Source organism: Vulpes vulpes, chromosome 15 (assembly GCF_048418805.1).
Source record: "Vulpes vulpes isolate BD-2025 chromosome 15, VulVul3, whole genome shotgun sequence".
NCBI classification, from domain to species: Eukaryota; Metazoa; Chordata; class Mammalia; order Carnivora; family Canidae; genus Vulpes; species Vulpes vulpes.
Window position 1 is genome coordinate 1857780 of NC_132794.1, and position 19530 is coordinate 1877309.

Below are 19530 nucleotides of genomic sequence, written 5' to 3' on the forward strand. Positions count from 1 at the left end.
AGGATGGCACGGTATGGACGCCGCATGGCCCGTAGCAGGGTTCGTGGAGGGGTGAGCGGGGAACAGCTGGATCTGCCTCATCGCCACCCACCTGCTCAGGCATGTTTCCCTAAACAACGTCGGAGTACTTCAGGTCACATTAGAAAGGAAAAGGCTATCCTATGTCTGAACATAGAATCATTGATTCAAACCACATCCAAGCAAATCACAGAAAGCCCAAGGGGGGTTCTTTACTCCTGGAAGGACAGTTTCTTATTGGGAGAGCCCTTGCAGTGATCTGTCCTGCCAGGAGCACGCAAACGAGCCCGGAGTAGAGAAGGAGCATCTCGGCGAGGCAGTGGCTCTGTGACTCTGATGCATTTTTAAATTTTGTCCTTTTAAAAAAATCCTGACGCGTTACATCCCCAAGTCATCATGGATGTCACAGCGGCAGGTGCTCCTGGGCCTGTCGTGATGACAGGACTTGCCCAGTCGGTCCCGCGGGGCTGCTACACAGTTAAAACTGAGCGAGTGCTTCCTGTCCGTTGGCGATGCAAGTTACTGGCTTGGAAAACCTCAGGCTCGGTGTCCTAATTATTGTGACATCCGACTGACAGGCTCTGATTCTCAGCTCAGGGCAAGGACAGGAGGTCTGGCGTCCAATCTGAGCCCTCGCTCCAGCGAGTCCAGCAAGCGGCTCTGGAGAGACCACAGAGCAGGGGAGGCCGGTGGGGAACTGGCTCCGGCAGAGCGCACGCAGGGCTGCCCTCTGGTCAGCACCACTGACGCCGCAGAGACAGCGGGGCCAGCCTCCGGCCAAGCCAGGCCCACCCTGGCCGGTGCCCAGCAGTGGGCGCAGAGGGGGTGCGGGCTGTGAGGCGGCGGGAGGAGTGAGGCCTCAGGACAGCGTGCGCCTGTCCAAGGGGGCCACCTGCAGCATCCTGGTGGGGCCTGGCAGGGGCAGCACCTCAGAGCTGTGCCAGGGGGACTCACCCTGCACACGGCCTCAGACAACCAGCGCTCAGGGAAGTCCAGCACCGAGATGACCACGCTCAGAGATGCTCCGGGTCCTCCCTGCCCTTTGGAAAAGCCTGTGCTGGGCCTGGGGTTCAGGGGGAGGAGAGGGGGGTGCAGGGGGAGGAGGGGCAGGGGTGCAGGGGGAGGAAGAGGAGGTGCAAGGGGAGGAGGGAAGGGGTGCAGGGGGAGGAAGAGGAGGTGCAAGGGGAGGAGGGACAGGGGTGCAGGGGAGGAAGAAGAGGTGCAGGAGGAGGAGGGGCAGGGGTGTAGGGGGAGGAGAGGAGGGGTGCAGGGGGAGGAAGAGAAGGTGCAGGGGGAGGAGGGGCAGGGCTGCAGGGAAGGAGGGGAGGGGTGCAGGGGGAGGAAGAGGAGGTGCAAGGGGAGGAGGGGCAGGGCTGCAGGGGAGGAGGGGAGGGGTGCAGGGGGAGGAAGAGGAGGTGAAGGGGAGGAATAGGAGGTGCAGGGGGAGGAGGGGAGGGGTGCAGGGGAGGAAGAAGAGGTGCAGGAGGAGGAGGGGCGGGGGTGTAGGGGGAGGAGGGGAGGGGTGCAGGGGGAGGAAGAGGAGGTGCAGGGGGAGGAGGGGCAGGGGTGCAGGGGAGGAGGGGAGGGGTGCAAGGAGAGGAAGAAGAGGTGCAAGGGGAGGAGGGGCAGGGGTGCAGAGGAGGAAGAAGAGGTGCAGGGGGAGAAGGGGTGGGGGTGTAGGGGGAGGAAGAGGAGGTGCGGGGGGGGAGGAGGGGACGGGTGCACGTCCGCCTGGCTGCTGAGGTTTCAGGGTCGGTGCCGGTGTCTGTCTGCCGTCCGTTGCCCCCCGCAGCCGGGTCACACCCTGTGCCCCGTGCCCCCACTTGCTAACGTTGCCTGGCGGCCACCTGCCCTCACACCTGCCGGCCCCCCGTCCGCTGCGTCCGCGGCTCTCTCTCCAGACGCCCACCCTCTCCGAGAGCGTCTGGGCCACAGGAAAAGTGGGCCCGGTGGGCCCGTCGCTCCACCTCCTTTGTGCAGACGCCCAGGAGGCGCAGCCAACATCCCCAGCAGCGCCCATTGGTGGCCTGGCAGTCCCCTGCGCCGCCCCCTCCAGCCGGGTGCCCCACGCAGGCCCCGCAGTCCAGGCTCACCGGCGCACGGACAGCTCCGCTCCTGCTCGCACCTGGGTTCTGCCCCGGGGGAGGTCGAGGCCTCCCTCTGCTTCGACAGTGAGCACTTGCAGGCCTGGGTGTGGGGGGGCCTGGACCCCAGCCCAGCCTGGCCCCCGCAGCTGCCTCCCGGGCATCTGCCCCGCCCCCTCCGGCCGCCAGGTCTTGACTTCTCAGCTGAAAATGGAAAAATTCCCGGCCTGGGGGGCCGCCCGCGCGGGGTCCACCTGGGGCCTGGGGGCCACCCCCGACCTCCCCACCCCCTCCCGTAGGCCGCGCACCCTCTGACTCTGGTGCTCAGCTCCCATCCCCGCCCTCCCCAAAGCAGGGTCAAGCACCTGCTTCCCTGACATGCCCACCCTCCTCCAGCCGCACACCCAGCCCCCACCCCGAGCCCCCACCCGCCTGCCCAGAGGCCCCAGGCCAGATGGTCGGCAGGGCTCTCCCTCGCTGCAGCCCCCGTGGGCGAGGCTGACGGGCTCCGAGGGAGAAATGATGACTGTGGGGGGGGGCACACCGGTTGGGGGGGCCTGCATGAGAGGGAGAAGTGTGGCCCTGTGTGAGTGTGTGTGTGCACGTGTGGGACCACGCATGTGAGGGGATGCGCCTGGTACGCGTGCACGGTGAGCGTGAGTGTGTGCACACATGCATATAGGGCTATACGTGTGAACTTGTGTGCATCTGTCGCGGGGTGCAGGCGTGAGAGCATGTGGTGTTGTGGGTACACCTGCTGCACCCCCACACTGCGGCCCGTGACTGCTCCTCTGCAGAGGGAGGGAGGCCCGCAGGCGAAGTGAGCTCCCCAGGGCGCCAAGTGCACCCTGACCGGAGAACGCAGACCCCGTGAGGTGAGGAGGGCGGCCACGGGGCTCGGCGGCCACGTGCTCGGGCCACAGCGGCCACTCGCCAAGTGGGGAGCGTTCCCGTCCTGGGGCTGCAGAAACCAGAGCCACCCACCTCGGAGCCTCAACAGCGCAAGCTGATCGCCTGGATTCCGGAGGTCGCGCGGGGCTACCGCCGCGGTGTGGGCAGGACGGCTCCTCCGGGGGCCCCGGGGGGCTCCGGGGGGTCCGCCCCCGCCTCTCTGGCCCCCAGGGGCGCCTGCGTTCCTTCCCGCCTCCCGCGGCTCGTCCCTCTCCCCCGCTCCCGGGCCCCTGGGATGAGGACATGGGCGTCTGTGCGACTGGCACGAGGCGGGGAGCACACGAGAGCACAGCTGGCTCGCCGGGTGCCGGGCGGGGGGCGGGGGGGCACAGGGTCACCAGGCGGGGGTTTCGGGGCACGGGGTCGGGCCTCGAGGGCAAGCTCTCTCTGTGTCTCTCATGAATAAATACGTAAAATCTTTAAAAAAAAAAAAAATTCCTGGTCACTTTCCGAGGAAGCAACATCCTCTTGTGAAAATGGTAGAGACCCGCAGTCGCCTGCGGTTCCCACGTGCCCCGGCCACGGCCACGGGGCAGCAGACGTCTGGGGGAGCTGCTCCTCCCTGTGAGAAGGGGCCGCGGGGCCGAGCACCAGCCCCGGGCCCCAGCAGACCTCAGTGCCCACATCCCGCCCCCCGTGAAGGGCCCCCGCAGGACACCCCCAGATGGGGAGGGCCACGGGACAGCACAGAACTGTGGGGAACCGCGGCCGGAGCGACGGGGAGCCCTCACGGGAAAGGGCCGTGCCTCCTGGAGTCCCCGACTCCCAGCCACCAACCCGGGAACCGTCCGACGCCACCCGGGAGACGTGGCCGCTGAGTGGCATCGGTCGGGAGCCACTATAATTCTTCCGTGTGATGATGGTTTCGTGTTCACCCGAAACTTCTGGAGAAGGTAAAACTACAGAAAAAGGTTTCTCCTGGAGGAAGAATTCACCCTTCACAGAAAGGGGAGGGGCTCCCGGGCCGGGAGGGAGGGGCTGGCTCCCCGGGGCTGGGATCCCTCTGGGCGACACTGGAGGCAGGTGGGAGTCCCTGCAGGAGGCAGAGCGACCCCCCGCTGCCAGGGGCCACGGGTGCGGGGGCACCGAGCACAAGTGTGATCCGGCCAGAGCGTCCAGGGGCAGGAGCAGGGTGGGGACAGAGGCCCGGGCGCCGGGCAGTGGGACGCGGGAAGCCGGGGGACGCTCGGGGACGCTCGGGAGGCCAGCACGCGCTGCGATCCCGAGAACCCGTCCCAGCAGGCGCACAGCGGTGCTCGCGGTGACCCTCGCGCCAGCCTGGTTCCCGGTGGCCACCGGCCTCCTGGCAGGAGCGGAGCCTGCTTCCGTCGCCTGCCGTGAAGACTCGGGCCACCGTCAACCCCAAGCGACCCCCGTGATGTCGAGGGCTCGAGCCGGGACACACGGACTCCAGCAGCCGCCGCAGCCCAGATCCGGCTCCTCCACGCCGGGGGCTCACGGGTCTGACGCTCTGCGGGGAGGGGGGCAGGGGCTCCGGGGCGGGGGGTGGGGCAGGAAGCAGAACCCACTCCCACTCGTGTAAGCACAGAGGTTTATTGAGAGATGGGAGGCAGCGGGGAGGACAGGAGACCCCGACTCCACACCCGGCTTCCGGGACGGAGGACTCCAGAGAGCGTCCCAGGCGCCTGCGTTTGCAGGAAGCTGCCAGCACTCCAGAACGTTCCATCTCTGCCGCGGTCTGCCCAAGCAGCCCTGCGTCCTCCCCAGGTGACTCAGGCCAGGGTCAGAGTCTGGGCTACAGGCATCCGTGGAGAAGGCAGCCCCCCGGGAACCCCGGCGCCCAGCCCCGCTGCTCCCAGCTCCCAGGGAAGTGCTCTGCACCCCGGCCTTGGCTGACCCCGGCTGACCCCCTGGGCCGCTGCTCAACTGGGCCTGGGCAGCCCCCTACGGCGGGGAGCCCACCTGCACACACGCCTTGGACCTCGGGGGGACGCAGCCTCCCAGGGCGGCACCTGCCGAGCTCGGCTTTTAACTGCTGGACCCCCCTCGTCTCCTGCCTGCGGCCACCCCCAGGGCCACCCAATCTCACACCCGACTTAAAACTGTCAGCCACCCCACTGCAGGCCAGGCTGGGGGGCGGCCCCCGGTTCAAGGGCTTTAGGGCGGGGTCCACAGGAGGCTGTTCCACGTACCCACAGCAGCCGGAGCCCCCATCCCAGCCACCCCGCAGCCCGGGGGGTACACGGCCTGCCCCCCACGGCCTGCAGGCAGCTCCCAGGGGAGGCCGTAGAAGGGGTTCTGGAGCCGAGCTGGGAGCCTCCTCACCAGGGAGAGCCCCCAAGGGTCAGGATGGCCCATCTTCGCCCCTGGGCCAGCCGAGGGAGTGACCCCAAAGCCCAAACAGGAGGGAGGCTGGGGGGCCAGGAGGCCACGAGCATAGGGCGTCCCCTCCTAGGCTCAGGATTCCAGAGGCATCCACGGTGAGGCTGAGCACCAAGGGAGCAGGAAGCCCAACCACAGCGGCTGGGCAGGGACACCAGGCTCCAGAAGGGCTCCGGAAGCACCTCTCTGCACCCCTCACCAGCCCCCTGCACCCCTCACTGGTCCCCTGTACCCCTCACTGGCCCTCTGCACCCCTCATTGGCCCCTTGTACCCTTCACTGGCCCCCTGTACCCCTCACTGGCCCCCTGCACCCCTCACTGGTTCCCCTGCACCCCTCTGCACTCCTCACCAGCCCCCTGTACCCTTCGCTGGCCCCTTGTACCCCTCACTGGTTCCCCTGCACCCCTCTGCACTCCTCACCAGCTCCCTGTACCCTTCACTGGCCCCCTGTACCCCTCACTGGCCCCCTGCACCCCTCACCAGCCCCCTGCACCCCTCTGCACTCCTCACCAGCTCCCTGCACCCCTCACCGGACCCCTACCCCTCTGGCCCTAAGGCCTCCCTGGAAGCCAGATCCCCACCACATCCCCACCACTGACCCCCATGGGAAGGAGGTGAGGCCCAGTCCCCACCCCAAGTTGGGGTGTCTGTTCCCACAGGAAGCCCCAAAGTCACCCTGCCCTGACTTCGGCCTTGTGAAGTGTCACCTCCCATGACAAAAGGGCTTTGCACACCAGGCCGTGTGTGCACATAAAGTGCTTTGAAGGTCCCTTATCTGTATCACAGTGAGAGCCGGAGGCCACCCATGTCCCATAAGGCTGTGACCCCGCTGCCCTGGACAGATGGGCCAACTGAGGCACCCCTTTTGTCATGTGCTGGACACTGTCAACACTGATTTCCTCAATAAGGCCAACCTGACCCCACCCAGCCCCCGCAGATTTGAGACGGGGTCAGCTACCCATGGGTGCAGGGGTGAGGGCTGAGGCAGCTGTAGGGCCCACGGGGTGTCCAGCTCACACATGGTGACAAGGAGGGGATGGGCCAGGCAGGTGTCATCTCCAGGGGTCCCTCGGGGGAGAGAAAGGCAGGGGAAAAGGGGGAGAAGGTGGCTGTACCCCAGGAGAGCGAGGCTCCCAGGAGCAGGAGGGAGCTTCGTGGTCCTGCAGTTTAGGGACCCGCTGGTCTTCCCTGGAGGGAGGTGTCCGCTCGGGGACACTCCTGAAGTGTGAGGCTCCCAGAAAGGCCCAGAAGGAGGGCCCAGCAGCCCGACTCTGGGCTCAGGGTGATAGAGAGAGGACCCTTCTGGTGTGTCCAGGGTCCTCGGAAAGGGGCCAGGAGGGAAGGGGCCCCTCTGCACTCCCCATGCACCCCTGAAGAGCTGTGTTTGGGTGGAAACCAGGCTTTGGGCTAATTCTGGTGATAGAGGAAATGAGGAGCTCCACGGCAGCGTGACAGGGCCCCCACAGGGCTAAGGCTCCCCACGTGAAGGAGAGGCACCCCCAGACATGAGTGGCAGCCGCAGGACCCTGGCATCTGCCCCCGGACTTCTGTCGGGTCCCCTCCGTCGGGCACACCCATGGGTGGTGAGCTCCTTGGGTGGGGGGGCCCCTCTCCCCACAGCGTGCACCCTGGGATGGATGGGGAAGGAGGACCAAACCGCCCAAGGAGCCTGTGTGCCCTGCTGCTCGGCCAGCGGCAGTGCTTACCTGCGCCCGGAGAGGGACAGGCCACGGGGGTGTCGCCGGGCCCTGCCTCATGTCCCCCCACACCTGGTCTGGGTGGCAGGCGCGGGAGGGTATTTGGGACCTGTCAGTCGTTCCTTTTTAATCCACCATGATCGGCGAAGTCAGGACCTTCCTCGTTTGGATGGGCCTTTGGGGGTGTCCGCTGTGGGGTCTGGGTCTCTGAATCCGCACAGACAGGATCCCGTGTTCACGGCCCACTTCAGGTCACGTGACGCTCTCCAGGTACAAACCTCTTGTGACCTGTACACCTTAAGTTCATAAGCAATTTATCCCAATGTGTGCCTCCCCCTCCCCGGATATTCGAAGCAATTTAAAAATAAGCACTCATAAAAAAGACCTCAAAAAATAAAACTAGAGAGACGGCTTGCGGTTAGGTAGGTGGGGGTCACGTCCACCCCGAAGGTCACGCAGCACAGGTAAGAGTCGAGCGCCCAGCGAGTTCTGAGGCCAAGAGAGGGCGGGAGGCGGAGTCCCTGCTGCCGGCAGGAGGGCAGCAACCCGCTGCGGGGCCTTGGACACCCAGCGCCGGTCCTGCCGTCCTCGGGAGGGAGCCGCTTTCGGGGCCAAGGCGCGGCCCGAGCCAGGATGCGCGGCCCCCAAGCCGGGCACGCAGGGCGGGCCTCGGGGCAGGGGCACCGGCCTGGCCGCGGACGCTGCCCCCTGGGTGATCCGGACCTTTCTCCCGTTTCTGTCCGTGGTTTCCTTGGGTCTGGGGCTTTAGGTTCTTGCCCCACTCCCCGGAGTGGCGTTGGCCCCAGCGTTGCCCTTACCCAAGGCTCCGAGAATAAACAAGGCCGCTCGAAGCTTAGTTCGAAGGACACGTTGCACTTACCTGTCGAGTGTAACCCGGTCTCTACCATGCTCCGGAGACAGGCTGGCGCTCGGATGGGCTCGGGGAACGCTACCAGGGGGACAAGGCCAACGAGTCCTGCCGCGTAGGATGCTCTGTGCCTTCCACAGAGTAGTCGACACCCCACGGTCCGCAGGGCAGGCCTCACGCGCGTGGGCGAGCACACTCTTCTCGTGATGCCGTCACACCCTAGGGGCGCCACGTGGCCGAGGCTGCAGAGCGCAAGGGACATGGACAGACGGGCCGGGCTGGAGTCCCCGCTGGGAGGCCGCCCGACGGAGTGGTGGTGGGCAAGGCCACTTCTCAGGCTCGGGCTTCCTGGCCCGTCCAGTGGGCGGATGGTAATGTTCTGGGTGGGAGCGGGGCGGGGTGGCTTGAAGGCAGCGCGAGGAGGGCTCTGTGGGGGTGGGGCGCTGCACAGGAGGGGCCGAGAGGTCCCCTGCTCTGCCGTGAAAGCACCGGTCGGTCGCCATCTGCTACCCGAGTGTCGGGGCCAAGGTCGGCGGTGCTCCGCTTCAGGCAGCGGGCACTAGGGCACGGGGCTGACGGGGTCCTTGGCCACGGGGGCGCTGGGCAGGGACTTCAGGTACTCCAGGTGCTTCCGGGCGTCCTCCTGGTTCTGGCGCACGTAGTACACGACGTAGGTGATCACCATGGCGAACCAGCCGAACATGGTGACCAGCATGGCCACGTCGGTGGTCTTGTGGTGGGTGCTGCAGAAGCTGACACCGGAGTCCAGGGCCTGGATCAGGGGCTTCCCCACGTACTCCTCGCGCGCCGCCGTGTGGCAGGCGATCTCGTCCACCGACTCGGGGTCCAGCTTCAGCTCCCACAGGGCCTCCTGCAGGGCACACTCGCAGTGCAGGGGGTTGTGGGACAGGCGGATCTTGGCGCTGAGCTTGCCCAGGGCGTCCTTCGGGATCCTGCGGATGCGGTTATGGGACAGGTCCAGCAGCCGCAGGCCCCCGGCCAGGCCGGCGAAGGCGGCGGGGCCGATGGTCTCGATGGTGTTCTGGGACAAGTCCAGCTCCCTGAGCTGGTTCAGGTGCTGGAAGGCTCCGTTAGGGACGTGGGCGATCCTGTTGGCGTCGAGCTTCAGGAGCACGGCGTTGGCCGGGATGTCCCTGGGGACCTCCTGCAGGCCCCTCGCGCTGCAGTGGACGGCCACGGCCCCCGCGTGCTCCGGGCACTGGCAGCTCTGCGGGCAGGGGGCGCCCAGCCGCAGGCAGAAGAGGAGGAGGAGGCAGGATCCGCCCGCGGGGCCGGGCAGGGGTGCGGGGCTGTGCCTCCCCGCGGGGCCCATGACCACACCCGCGGCCCCGGCGCCCGGCTTCTTCCTCGCCTGCCCCGCCGCCGTGCGAGGGGCCGTCCGACCCGGGCATCAACTCCGGCTCCTTCCAGCTCTGAAAGAGAGCGCAGAGGGGAGCCCCGGGGAGCGCCCTGACCCCGCAGCGCCCCGCCCGCGCGGCCCCGCTCACCTCCTCCCGGGCACCCGCGAGGGCCCCCGGAGGGCGAGGGCAGGCGCCTCGGGCGGGGCGCGGCGGGGCACGGTCCACCTGCTCGGCGCCGGCGCTCGGGGCTGCGGTCCGGGAAGGGGCGCTGCGGGCCCCGGGGCCGGCTCGAGGCCGAGGCCGGGGCGCGGCTGTCGGACCCCCGCGGGGCTGCGGGCGCACCGAGCCCTTTGTCCGCCCCGCGGGGACGAGCACGCGGCACCGGGGGCGGCGCCCCGCATGTCTGCGCGCCGGAGGCCGGGGAAGCCGCGGGAGGCCAGGGCAGCCCGGGGCGCGCGGGGGCGGGCGGGGCGGGGCGGGGGCGGGGGCGGGCGGGGACCCCAGACCCCGGGACCCCGGGGCGGCCCAGGGCGGGGCAGGGGCTTTACCTGCGCGGAGGTCCGGAGGCCGCTCTCGGCGAGGTCCCGGCCGCCCGCAGCCCGAGCCGAGCCACACCCGGCGCCGCGGCGCCCCCGGGCCTGCGCCCACCTCTGCGGCCGCTCGGGGCACACGCGGCTCGGCCTGCGGCTCGGCGGGGCGGGGCGGGGCGGGGGCGGGGCCTGGGCGGGGGCGGGGCCTGGGCCGGGGGGCGGGGCCGGGCGGGACCTAAGGCTGCCAGGGACGGGGCGGGGCCTGGGCGGGGGCGGGGCCAGGGGCGGGGCCGAAGGCGGGACCTAAGGCTGCCAGGGACGGGGCGGGGCCTGGGCGGTGGGGGCGGGGCCAGGGGTGGGCGGGGCCAGAACCGAGCGGGGGCCCTGCGGGGCGGGAGGACCTGGGCGGGACTGGGCCTGGGGCGGCTGCGGGGCGGGGCGTGCATGGAGGCTGGGATCTGCGAGGCCGGAGCGTCGCTCTCACTCGGAGGGCGGGGGGTGTGGTCTCGGGCTGCGGCGGGGCTGAGGGCGGGCGTAGGACAACAGACCCCGCCCCTGCCCCGCGGTCCCGGCTGGGGCTGGGGCTGGGGCTGGGGCAGGGGGCCCGTGCCTTTCCCCCTGGGCCCGCCCGCCTCCAGGCAGGGGAAATGGGGCTCGGTGTCCGCGGGCCTGGGTCCTGCCGCAGACCCTTCCGTGTCCGGGGAGGGAAAGCAGGGGTGGGGTCAGCGTTGAAGCTGGAGCGGAGCCAGCTTGAGGTTTAAAAACAGCTTCATTGTGGTGTAAGGAGGTGCAGACCCTCGTGTTTGCAGTTGCCCTGTTTGGATCCCGGTACACCTGTGCAGCCCTTCCCAGGACCTACGAGGTGAACAGCGCAGTCTCCCTTACCTGCAGGTGCTCACCGGGCAGCACTGGTCTGCGGGGTCACTGCACAGGGTGGCACTGGTCTGCAGGGGTCACTGCACAGGGCGGCACTGGTCTGCGGGGGTCACTGCACAGGGCGGCACTGGTCTGCGGGGGTCACTGCACAGGGCAGCACTGGTCTGCGGGGTCACTGCACAGGGCGGCACTGGTCTGCAAGGTCATTGCACATCAGTCTGCTTTTCCCATCAGTTGTATAAACAGAGCCGTGGTCTTGTCCGCCCTTGCCTAGCTCACGTCACTCCGCATAATTACTTCAAGTTTGCTCATGATGATGCAATAATCGATAGTTATTCCTTTTAGTGCAGAGTAGCAATGCATTATATGAATGTTCCGTGCTTTGTCCATTTTTCATCTCTTACCCGTTTGGAGTTAATTTTGGTGTGTGGTGTGAGATATAATTCAAGCTTGTTTTCTCTGCCTATGGCTATCTGGTTTCCAGAGCTGTTTGTTGAAATAGCCGTTCTTTCTCTGCTGTGCTGCCTTTCTACCTCTGTTGGAAAACAGTAGTCCTGTGTTTCTGTGAGTCTATTTATGTGCTCTCTGGGTTCCATCGATCTATTTGCCTATTTTTTTAAAAAGATTTTATTTATTTATTTATTTATTTATTTATTTATTTATTTGACTGATTTAGAGAGTGGGGGAAGGGGGAGGGAGAGAGAATATCAAGCAGACTCCCCCCTGAGCACAGAGCCCCACTAGGGGCTTGATCTCACCATGCTGAGATCATGACCTGAGCCAAAATCAAGAGCCAGATGCTCAATCGAGGAGCCACCCATGAACCCCTCTATTTGCCTATTTTTATGCAAATTTTCCAAGATATCTTTATTGCTATTGCTTTATAATAATTCTTGAATCAGATAGTATAATCTTCCACTTTTGGTCTTTCACAAAGTTCTCTCTGCCATCCTAGGTCCTCTGCACTTCCTCATGAATTTTAGAACCAGCTTGCCAACTTCTACCAAAAAAGCCTAGTGGGTTTTGTTTGGGATTGCACTGAATCTCTAGATCAGTTTGAGAGAATTAATATCTTGACAATATTGAGTCCTTCAGTCCATGAACATGGTATATCTTCTCATTTATTTAGAACTGCTTTTATTTCTTTCAGCCGTGTTTTGTAGTTTTTGGCTTACATATCGAGCATATCTCTTGTCAGACTTATTTCTCATAATTTTATGTTATTGATGATGGCATCTTCGTTTCAATTTCTGCTTGTTAAATGCGATTATAGAGAAATAAGGGTGATTCTTGCATACTGATCTTAACTTTACTAAAATCACTTATTTGTTCTAGTAACTGTTTTGAGATACCTGAGGATTTTTCTACATATACATTCATGCTATCTGTAAATAAAAAAGAATATTCTGTTTTCCAGTCTGGATGCCTTTTACTTCAATCTGTGCCTAATTGCTTTGGCTACAGCCTCTCTAGTTCAATACTGAGTAAGAGGACTGAGAGCATATATCTTAATTCATCTCAATCTTAGGGAGAGAATATTCAGTCTTTTAAGAATAATGTTGGTGATAGATTTTTTTTTTTTGTAGCTGTTGTTATCAGTAATAGGAAGTTTCCTTTGTAAAAATGCAGGAAACTTTTTGAAAATGGAGTCAGGCAACCCTAAAGATGCACTGTTATGCATGTACCACTCCTTGCGGACTGCATCACCAACAGGAAGAAGGAAGATAAGAATTATCTTGGAGGGAGAGGACATTTTTCCCATTGGAATTTAATCTCCTGCTTTAAAAAAAAAAAAAAAAAAAAAAAGGAAGGAAGGAAGATCCCTCCCAGGCCTAGCAACAACACGCTAACTAGCCACCACTTACTGCCAATGAGGAAGTGTCATAACTTCGAACTCTTGTTCTTCTCCAATAGACTTCTGTTCAAAACAATCCTCCACAACTTCCTCCTGAAACTTAAAAAGAGCTGACCTTCCCTTTGTCTCTGGACCTGCCTATGGCTCGCTATAATTTGCCTTGTTCCAAATTGCAATTCCTCTGCTATTACTGAATAAACACATTTTGCTAGTAAAATAACTGGCTATTTTATTTTATTTTATTTTTAAGGATTATTTATTTATTTATTCATGAAAGGCACAGAGAGAGAGGCAGAGACACAGGCAGAGGGAGAAGCAGGCTCCATGCAGGGAGCCCGATGTGGGACTTGATCCCAGGACTCCAAGATCACACCCTGGGTCCAAGGTAGGCTGTAAACCACTGAGCCACCCAGGCATCCCTGGCCATTTTATTTTTAAGGTTGATACCTTCTATTTCTAGTTTGCTGAGTGTTTTTATCAGGAAGCATTTTGTCTTTTCTTCACCCATTGAGAAACTTGTTTAAAATTAATATGTTATTATGCAATATTGTATTAACTGATTTTTAAGTGTTGAGTAACCTTGTGTCCTTGGAATAAATCCCACTTGGTTATGATGTATCATCATTTTTATATGTTGTTAAATTATTTAATGGAGATAGAGCTGCTGAGATTATATTTTTCCTTGACTGAATGTTGATAGTTCATCTCTCCCAAGGAATTGTCTGTTTCTGCATAGATCAATGGGACAGAATAGAAAACCCAGAAATAGACCCTCAACTCTATGGTCAACTAATATTTGACAAAGCAGAAAAGAATATCCAGTGGAAAAAAGAGAGTCTCTTCAACAAATGGTGTTGGGAAAATTGGACAGCTACATGCAGAATGATGAAACTGGACCATTCTCTTACACCATACACAAAAATAAGCTCAAAATGGATGAAAGATCTAAATGTGAGACAGAAATCCATCAAAATCCTAGAGGAAAACACAGGCAGAAACTCCTTTGACCTTGGTCTCAGCAACTTCTTGCTAGACACGTCTCCAAAGACAAGAGAAACAAAGGCAAAAATGAACTATTGGGACTTCATCAAGATAAAAAGCTTCTGCACAGCTAAGGAAACAGTTGGCAAAACCAAAAGACAACCTACAGAATGGGAGAAGATGTTTGCAAGTGACATATCAGGTGAAGAACTGGTATCCAAGATCCATAAAGAACTTATCAAACTTGACACCCAAGAAACAAACAATCCAGTCAAGAAATGGGAAGAAGACATGAGCAGACATCTCTCCAGAAGAGCCCTACATGTGGCCACAGACACGTGGAAAGATGCTCTGCATCCCTCAGTGTCAGGGAAATGCACATCAGCACCACAGTGGGACCCCACCTCACACCCGTCAGAATGGCTAAAATTAACAAGTCAGGAAACAACAGATGTTGGTGAGGATGTGGAGAAAGGGGAAGCTCTTACCTGCTGGTGGGAACCCAGGCTGGTGCAGCCACTCTGGAAATTAGTATGGAGGGTCCTCAAGGAGTTAAAAATAGAGCTACCCGACGACCCAGCAAATTGCACTACTAGGTATTTACCCCAAAGATACAAACATAGTGATCAAAGGGACACCTGCACCCCAATGATCACAGCAGCCATGTCCACAATAGCCAAACTGTGGAAAAAGCTGAGATGTCCATCGACAGATGATGGATAAAGAAGATGTGGTCTATATACACACTGGGATATTACTCAGCCATCAAAAAAATCTTGCCATTTTCAACAACATGGACGGAACCAAATGGAACTTGTGCTAAGTGAAATGAGTCAATCAGAGAAAGACAAATATCATATGATTCCACTGACATATGGAAATTAAGAAACAAAACAGAGGATCACAGGGGAAGAGAGGAAAAAATAAGATGAAATCAGACAGGGAGATAAACCATAAGAGACTCTCAATCACAGGAACCAAACTGAAGGTTGCTGGAGGGGAGGGGATGGAGGCGGGGTAACTGGGGGATGGGCATGAAGGGGGGCATGTGATGAGATGAGCAGTGGGTGTTATATGTAACCGATGAATCACTGACCTCTACCTCTGAAACTAGTAATACACTATATAAGCATTAATTGAATAATTAAAAAAGGAATTGTCTGTTTTATTTAAATTGTTGAATTTATCAACATAAAGTTATGCATAATGTCCCCTAGTTACCTTTACAATATGGAGTACAAAGTGATGTCAGTTCATTCCTGATATGGGTAATCTGCATCTTCTTTCTTCTGTTACTAATCATTCAGGGCAGAAGTCTATCAATTTTATTGACATTTTCAAAGGGACAGTTTTTAGTTTCATTGATTTCTTTATTGTTTTTCTTTTTTATTTCCCAATTGACTCCCATTCTGACCTTTTGCTTACATTGGGTTTACTTTTCTCTTCTTTTTTTTTATTTTATTTTTTATTATTTATTTATTTGTTTGTTTGTTTGTTTTGGTTTCTTAAGGTGAAAACTGACTTCATGGTTTGAGATTTTTCTTCTTCTCTAGTATGGGGATTTTAGTGCTATATGTTTCCCTCCAAGCCCTGCTTTAGCTGCATCCCCGAAATTCTTAATGAGATCCATTAAGTTTGAAACATTTTCTAAGTCACCTTTTGATTTCTTTTTTTGACTCAGGGATTTAGAAGTGTTTTGTTTCCCGATATTTACGGATTTTCCAGAGCGCTTTCTGGTTTTGATTATTAAATTCATTGTCAGAGAACATACTCCATATGCTTTGGGTCCTTTTAAATTTATCGACTCATCTTATAGCCCAGAAAGTGGCCCGTGTTAGTAATTGTTACATGTTTACTTAAACGTGTTGCATGACTGCTCCATGGAATGTGCTAGAAGTGTTGATGAGGTCAAGACGGCTGATAGTGTGAGTCTCGCATTTTACATCATTGCTGATCTTTCATGTGTTCTATTAATCATTGAGAGAGGGGTGTTGATGTCTCTGACTGATGGTAGATTTGTCTGCTGTTCTTATAGTTCCATCAGTTTTTGCTTCGTGTATCTTGAAGCCCTTTATTAGGTTAATATGTCTTCTTTATAAATTGGCCCTTTCTCATTATGAGATAATGCTCTTCACCCCCGGATCATTTTGACTGACACTAGCATAGCCACTGCAGCCTCCTTGCGATCAGGTCAGCATGCAGTGTCGAGTTCCATCCTCATACCCGTGTCTTTACACTTTGCTACCTGCATGGTTTCTATAGCACCAGAGTCTCTTCCTCCATATATTTATTAACTACAAAGGGGAAACAATGATTTTACAGTGGAGAAGCACAGCAGAAACCACCCTGCCTATGCGACCAAGGTTAATGTCATCAGTAATAAGAAATCAGGAGAGATCGGTGTCAGTTAGCCCTTGATGCAGTGGATGGAGAAACACACGACAGCACTGCTGTGACATTCGTGCCAAACATGCATAGTGTCTGTCCAGCAGTGAGAGCTCTTCAGACGCTCCCAAACTGAAAGACATGTTACAAGTGACTGATCAGTGCACTTCATAGAAGGCAAGGAAGAGGGACGTCCAGGTGGTTCAGTGGTTGAACGTGTGCCTTTGGCTCAGGGAGTGACCCCGGGGTCCCAGGATTGAGTCCCGCATCGGGGTCCCCTCAGGGAGCCTGCTTCTCCCTCTGCCTGTGTCTCTGCCTCTCTCTGTGTGTCTCTCATAAATAAATAAATAAAATGTCTAAAAAAAAAAACGACAAGGAAGGAAAGGCTGGGTCAGTGAGAGACTGGAGCAGACGGAGGAGAGAGCAGAGCTGACGGCGATGGGGCCCGGGGACGGTGAGGGCCAGGCCATCGTGCTGGCTGGTGGTGCCGTCCTGGCTGCGACAGCCCACGCTCAGGGCTTGGGCTCCGGTCCCTCTGCCCTGCTCCCTTCTCCTCTCTCCTGCCTCCTTTAGGAACACGGGATTGTGATTGTGCCTTCTGTCCGGAGCTGCGCCCCAGCCACGCTATCTCGGCAGCGGCCTAGGCCGTCGTGTCCGGCTGCGGCTGCTCACCGGGGCGATCCTTCAGGGCACGTTTGGACACAGCCTGAGCAGCGGTGCTGTGCGCTGTCCTCCCGTGCACATCCTCGTGTGTAGGAGCCTCGCAGCGCGTGATTATTTCTGCTTTCAGCAGCCAGCTCTCTTTTTGGAGATTAAAATAATGTGAGCCTTGAAGCTGCTGGTTCATCAGCGTATAAGGCAAATCACATAGACGCCAAATGGGAACCCCAAAGGTCAGGAATATTTTAATATTCAAATTAAACAAATTAAATGGGTTTGCTACCAACAAGCACAGTGTCAGTGCAGGGGAATCCAGAGACATAAAAAGCAGAGTGGGAGAGGCCGGACACGCCAAGCCCACGCTGTGTGGTTCTACTTACAGAAAGTTCCGGAGGGCAGTGATGGGACTGGGCAGGAGGGGCTCCTGGGACGGTATGTTCTGGATCTTGATCTGGGTGCTGGTGGCTCGTAGTTCACATCTGCCCGGATGCCTTTGCTCTGCCTCCACAGCAGAAGATAATCACACGCCACACAGGTTTGCTATTCTCGGGCGGCTCTGCCTCGATGGACAGCGGAGCAGACGGATGCGGGGCGCTCACCTGCCGTGTGCGCTGAGCGGTGACCCCGGCCCAGGGCCGGCCTCTCGGGGGGTGCTGGCCGCCAGCCAGGCGCAGGCCAAGCCCGGGAGCGTCGCTCAGGAACAGCAGAAGCTCCTGATGCCTCCTGGCCGCGTGGTCTGCCCGCCGTCGCTGCGTTTCCGGCTGTAATTGGGCTCAGGGCCCATTAGCTCACCCATTTATCCCCGGAACCCAGGCTCGCCGGCCCCAGGGATGCTGGGCAGCTGCTCCGGCTGCTTAATTGCTTCCCCGCCAGGAAGGTGGTTTTGCCAGGCGGGGCCGAGAGCATCTCCCCGGGGACCAGCTCAGGGCCGCGGCAGAACCAGGCCGAGGGACAAAACATCTCGGGGAGGAGGCCGGAGGGCTGCGCTCCCCCGGGGGCCGCCCCTCCTCGGGGTGTCGGTGTGCGCTGGCCCCGCCGCAGGGACCCCCAGACAGGAGCTTGACCTGCCATGCCGTCGGGGACACTGGCTCCCAGCAGGGGCTAGGGCAGCCCAGAGGGAGAGGTCCAAGGGCGGCTGGTGGGCCGCCCAGGGGTAGGGCCGGGAACCAAGGGCGCCCGGAGCCTCATCGCCCGCGGAGGGCCACATCCCCCTCACCGGCCCACGGAGGGCCACGTCCCCTCTGCTTTGTCCGCGTTTCCAAGAACCGATTTTTTAACGTCTTCATCATGCCGACTCTGATTTTCCCTCCTCCGTAAAGCCCGGCTTCCCTGGCTCCTGCATCGATGTCGTAGCCGTTTCTTGAGCTTCTGAAGCTAGAACCTCAGACCATTCACTTTCTGTCTTTGATTTTGTAGCAAGGGCGTCTAAGGTTAGGTAGGTTCCCTTGGGAGCCTCCAGCCACATCCCACAGGGGGTGACACGAACCCCTCACTGTCTCGCGTTGGTCCGCTTCCCACTAGAGAGATGCAGGTGGCAGGTGGCAGGCACGGTGGCCCCCTGGGCCTTCCCTGGACAATGCCCAGCTCAGGGGCCTGGCCTGGCCTGCCCCTGGGACTGAGCGCGAACCAGGGTCACAAGGACAGCGTCTGCTCTGAGGACAGAGGCACAGCCCTCCTTGTTAGTGTCCCTGCCTGAAGAACCAGAGGCCCAAGGTGGGGACAGAAGCCGCTCCGAGGGAGGGCAGAGGGCAGAGGGCTGCCCCCTCAGCAGAGCCCCACCCTGGACACTGCCCCCTCGCCCTCCCAGCTGGCCAGGGGACCGGTCCCCACGGTCCCGAGCTCAGGCTCCTGTTTCTGTCCCTTCTGGTGTGTGTTCTCGTTCCATCGTTGCTGTCCTGAGGCTACGGCCAGAGAGTGTGGCCCCGGGCTGGGGCTGCCTTGCAAAGTTCCAAGATCCCCTCCCTGGGGTGATGCACGTTTGGATTTGGTGAAGGTCCCATGTGTCTCCTCTGGGCCTCTTGTTTCTGCTCTTCGGGGTGGGGACAGGACCACACACACGCACGAGCAAGGTGTGTTGGTGTAGTGCTGTGTCTGTGTGCGTGCGGCACTTGTACGCCATACACATACTCATTTCATACGATATATAAATACATTGTACATCACTTATGTAATTTTTAAAAACATTCCATTCAATTTTTTTATTTTAAAGAGAGAGAGTCAGCAAAAGAGCATGAGCAGGGGAGGGGTAGAGGGAGAAGCGGACTCTTCACTGAGCAGGGAACCCGATGCAGGACTCGATCCCAGGACCCTGAGATCATGACCTGAGCCGAAGGCAGATGCTTCACCCACCAAGCCACCTGGGAGCCCCACTTATTTAATATAATTCACATATAATTCACCTATAAATTGCGTGCGATTCACACCTAATTTGCATGTGGTTTGCATATAATTTGCATGTGATTTACATGTAACTTGCGTGTGCGTCTGAGTTACACACGTGTGTATATTGCATGACGTATACATATTTACACATAAATACTTACCGTATGCAGGAAGGTGCACACACACACCTCCCGCAGCGACACTCAGGGACCGCAGCCTTGTTGATTTAGTCAAATTCTGCTCTGCTTTCCTTTGGCTTCTTGATTCCTCGATTTCTGAGAAAATGTCTCAAATATTCCTGTGAATTTGCCCATTTCTCCTTGACTTTCTATCAGGTTTGATTTATATATTTAAAAAGCTATGGTGCTGGGACACCTGGGGGGCTCTGTGGTGGAGCGTCTGCCTCCGGCTCAGGGCATGACCCCGGGGTCCTGGGATCGAATCCCGCGTCGGGCTCCCCGCATGGAGCCTGCTTCTCCCTCTGCCTCTGTCTCTGCCTCTTTTTCTGGGTGTCTTATGAATAAATAAATAAAATCTT

At 58.9% G+C, this 19530-nt stretch overlaps 1 protein-coding gene across 2 annotated transcripts; it reads right to left on the reverse strand.

The window, feature by feature from the left end:
- Positions 1 to 5994: 5994 nt before the first annotated feature.
- LRRC3 (leucine rich repeat containing 3) lies at positions 5995 to 9999 on the reverse strand. Of its 2 annotated transcripts, XR_011997454.1 has the most exons (3): positions 9872 to 9999; positions 7975 to 9395; positions 5995 to 7382 (listed from the first exon to the last, which is right to left on the reverse strand). XR_011997454.1 is itself a non-coding variant. In XM_072739052.1 (2 exons), exon 2 carries the CDS (start codon positions 9293 to 9295, stop codon positions 8522 to 8524), a length of 774 nt encoding a protein of 257 aa, XP_072595153.1. In that variant the 5' UTR covers positions 9296 to 9395; positions 9872 to 9999; the 3' UTR covers positions 5995 to 8521. The 2 variants fall into 2 exon arrangements, 1 of the variants encoding a protein (XP_072595153.1); XM_072739052.1 differs by having other exon boundaries at positions 5995 to 9395.
- Positions 10000 to 19530: the final 9531 nt, after the last annotated feature.

Bases quoted from the DNA above. Each gene is read 5' to 3' on its own strand.
- LRRC3 (XM_072739052.1), bottom strand. From the start codon at position 9,295: ATGGGCCCCGCGGGGAGGCACAGCCCCGCACCCCTGCCCGGCCCCGCG.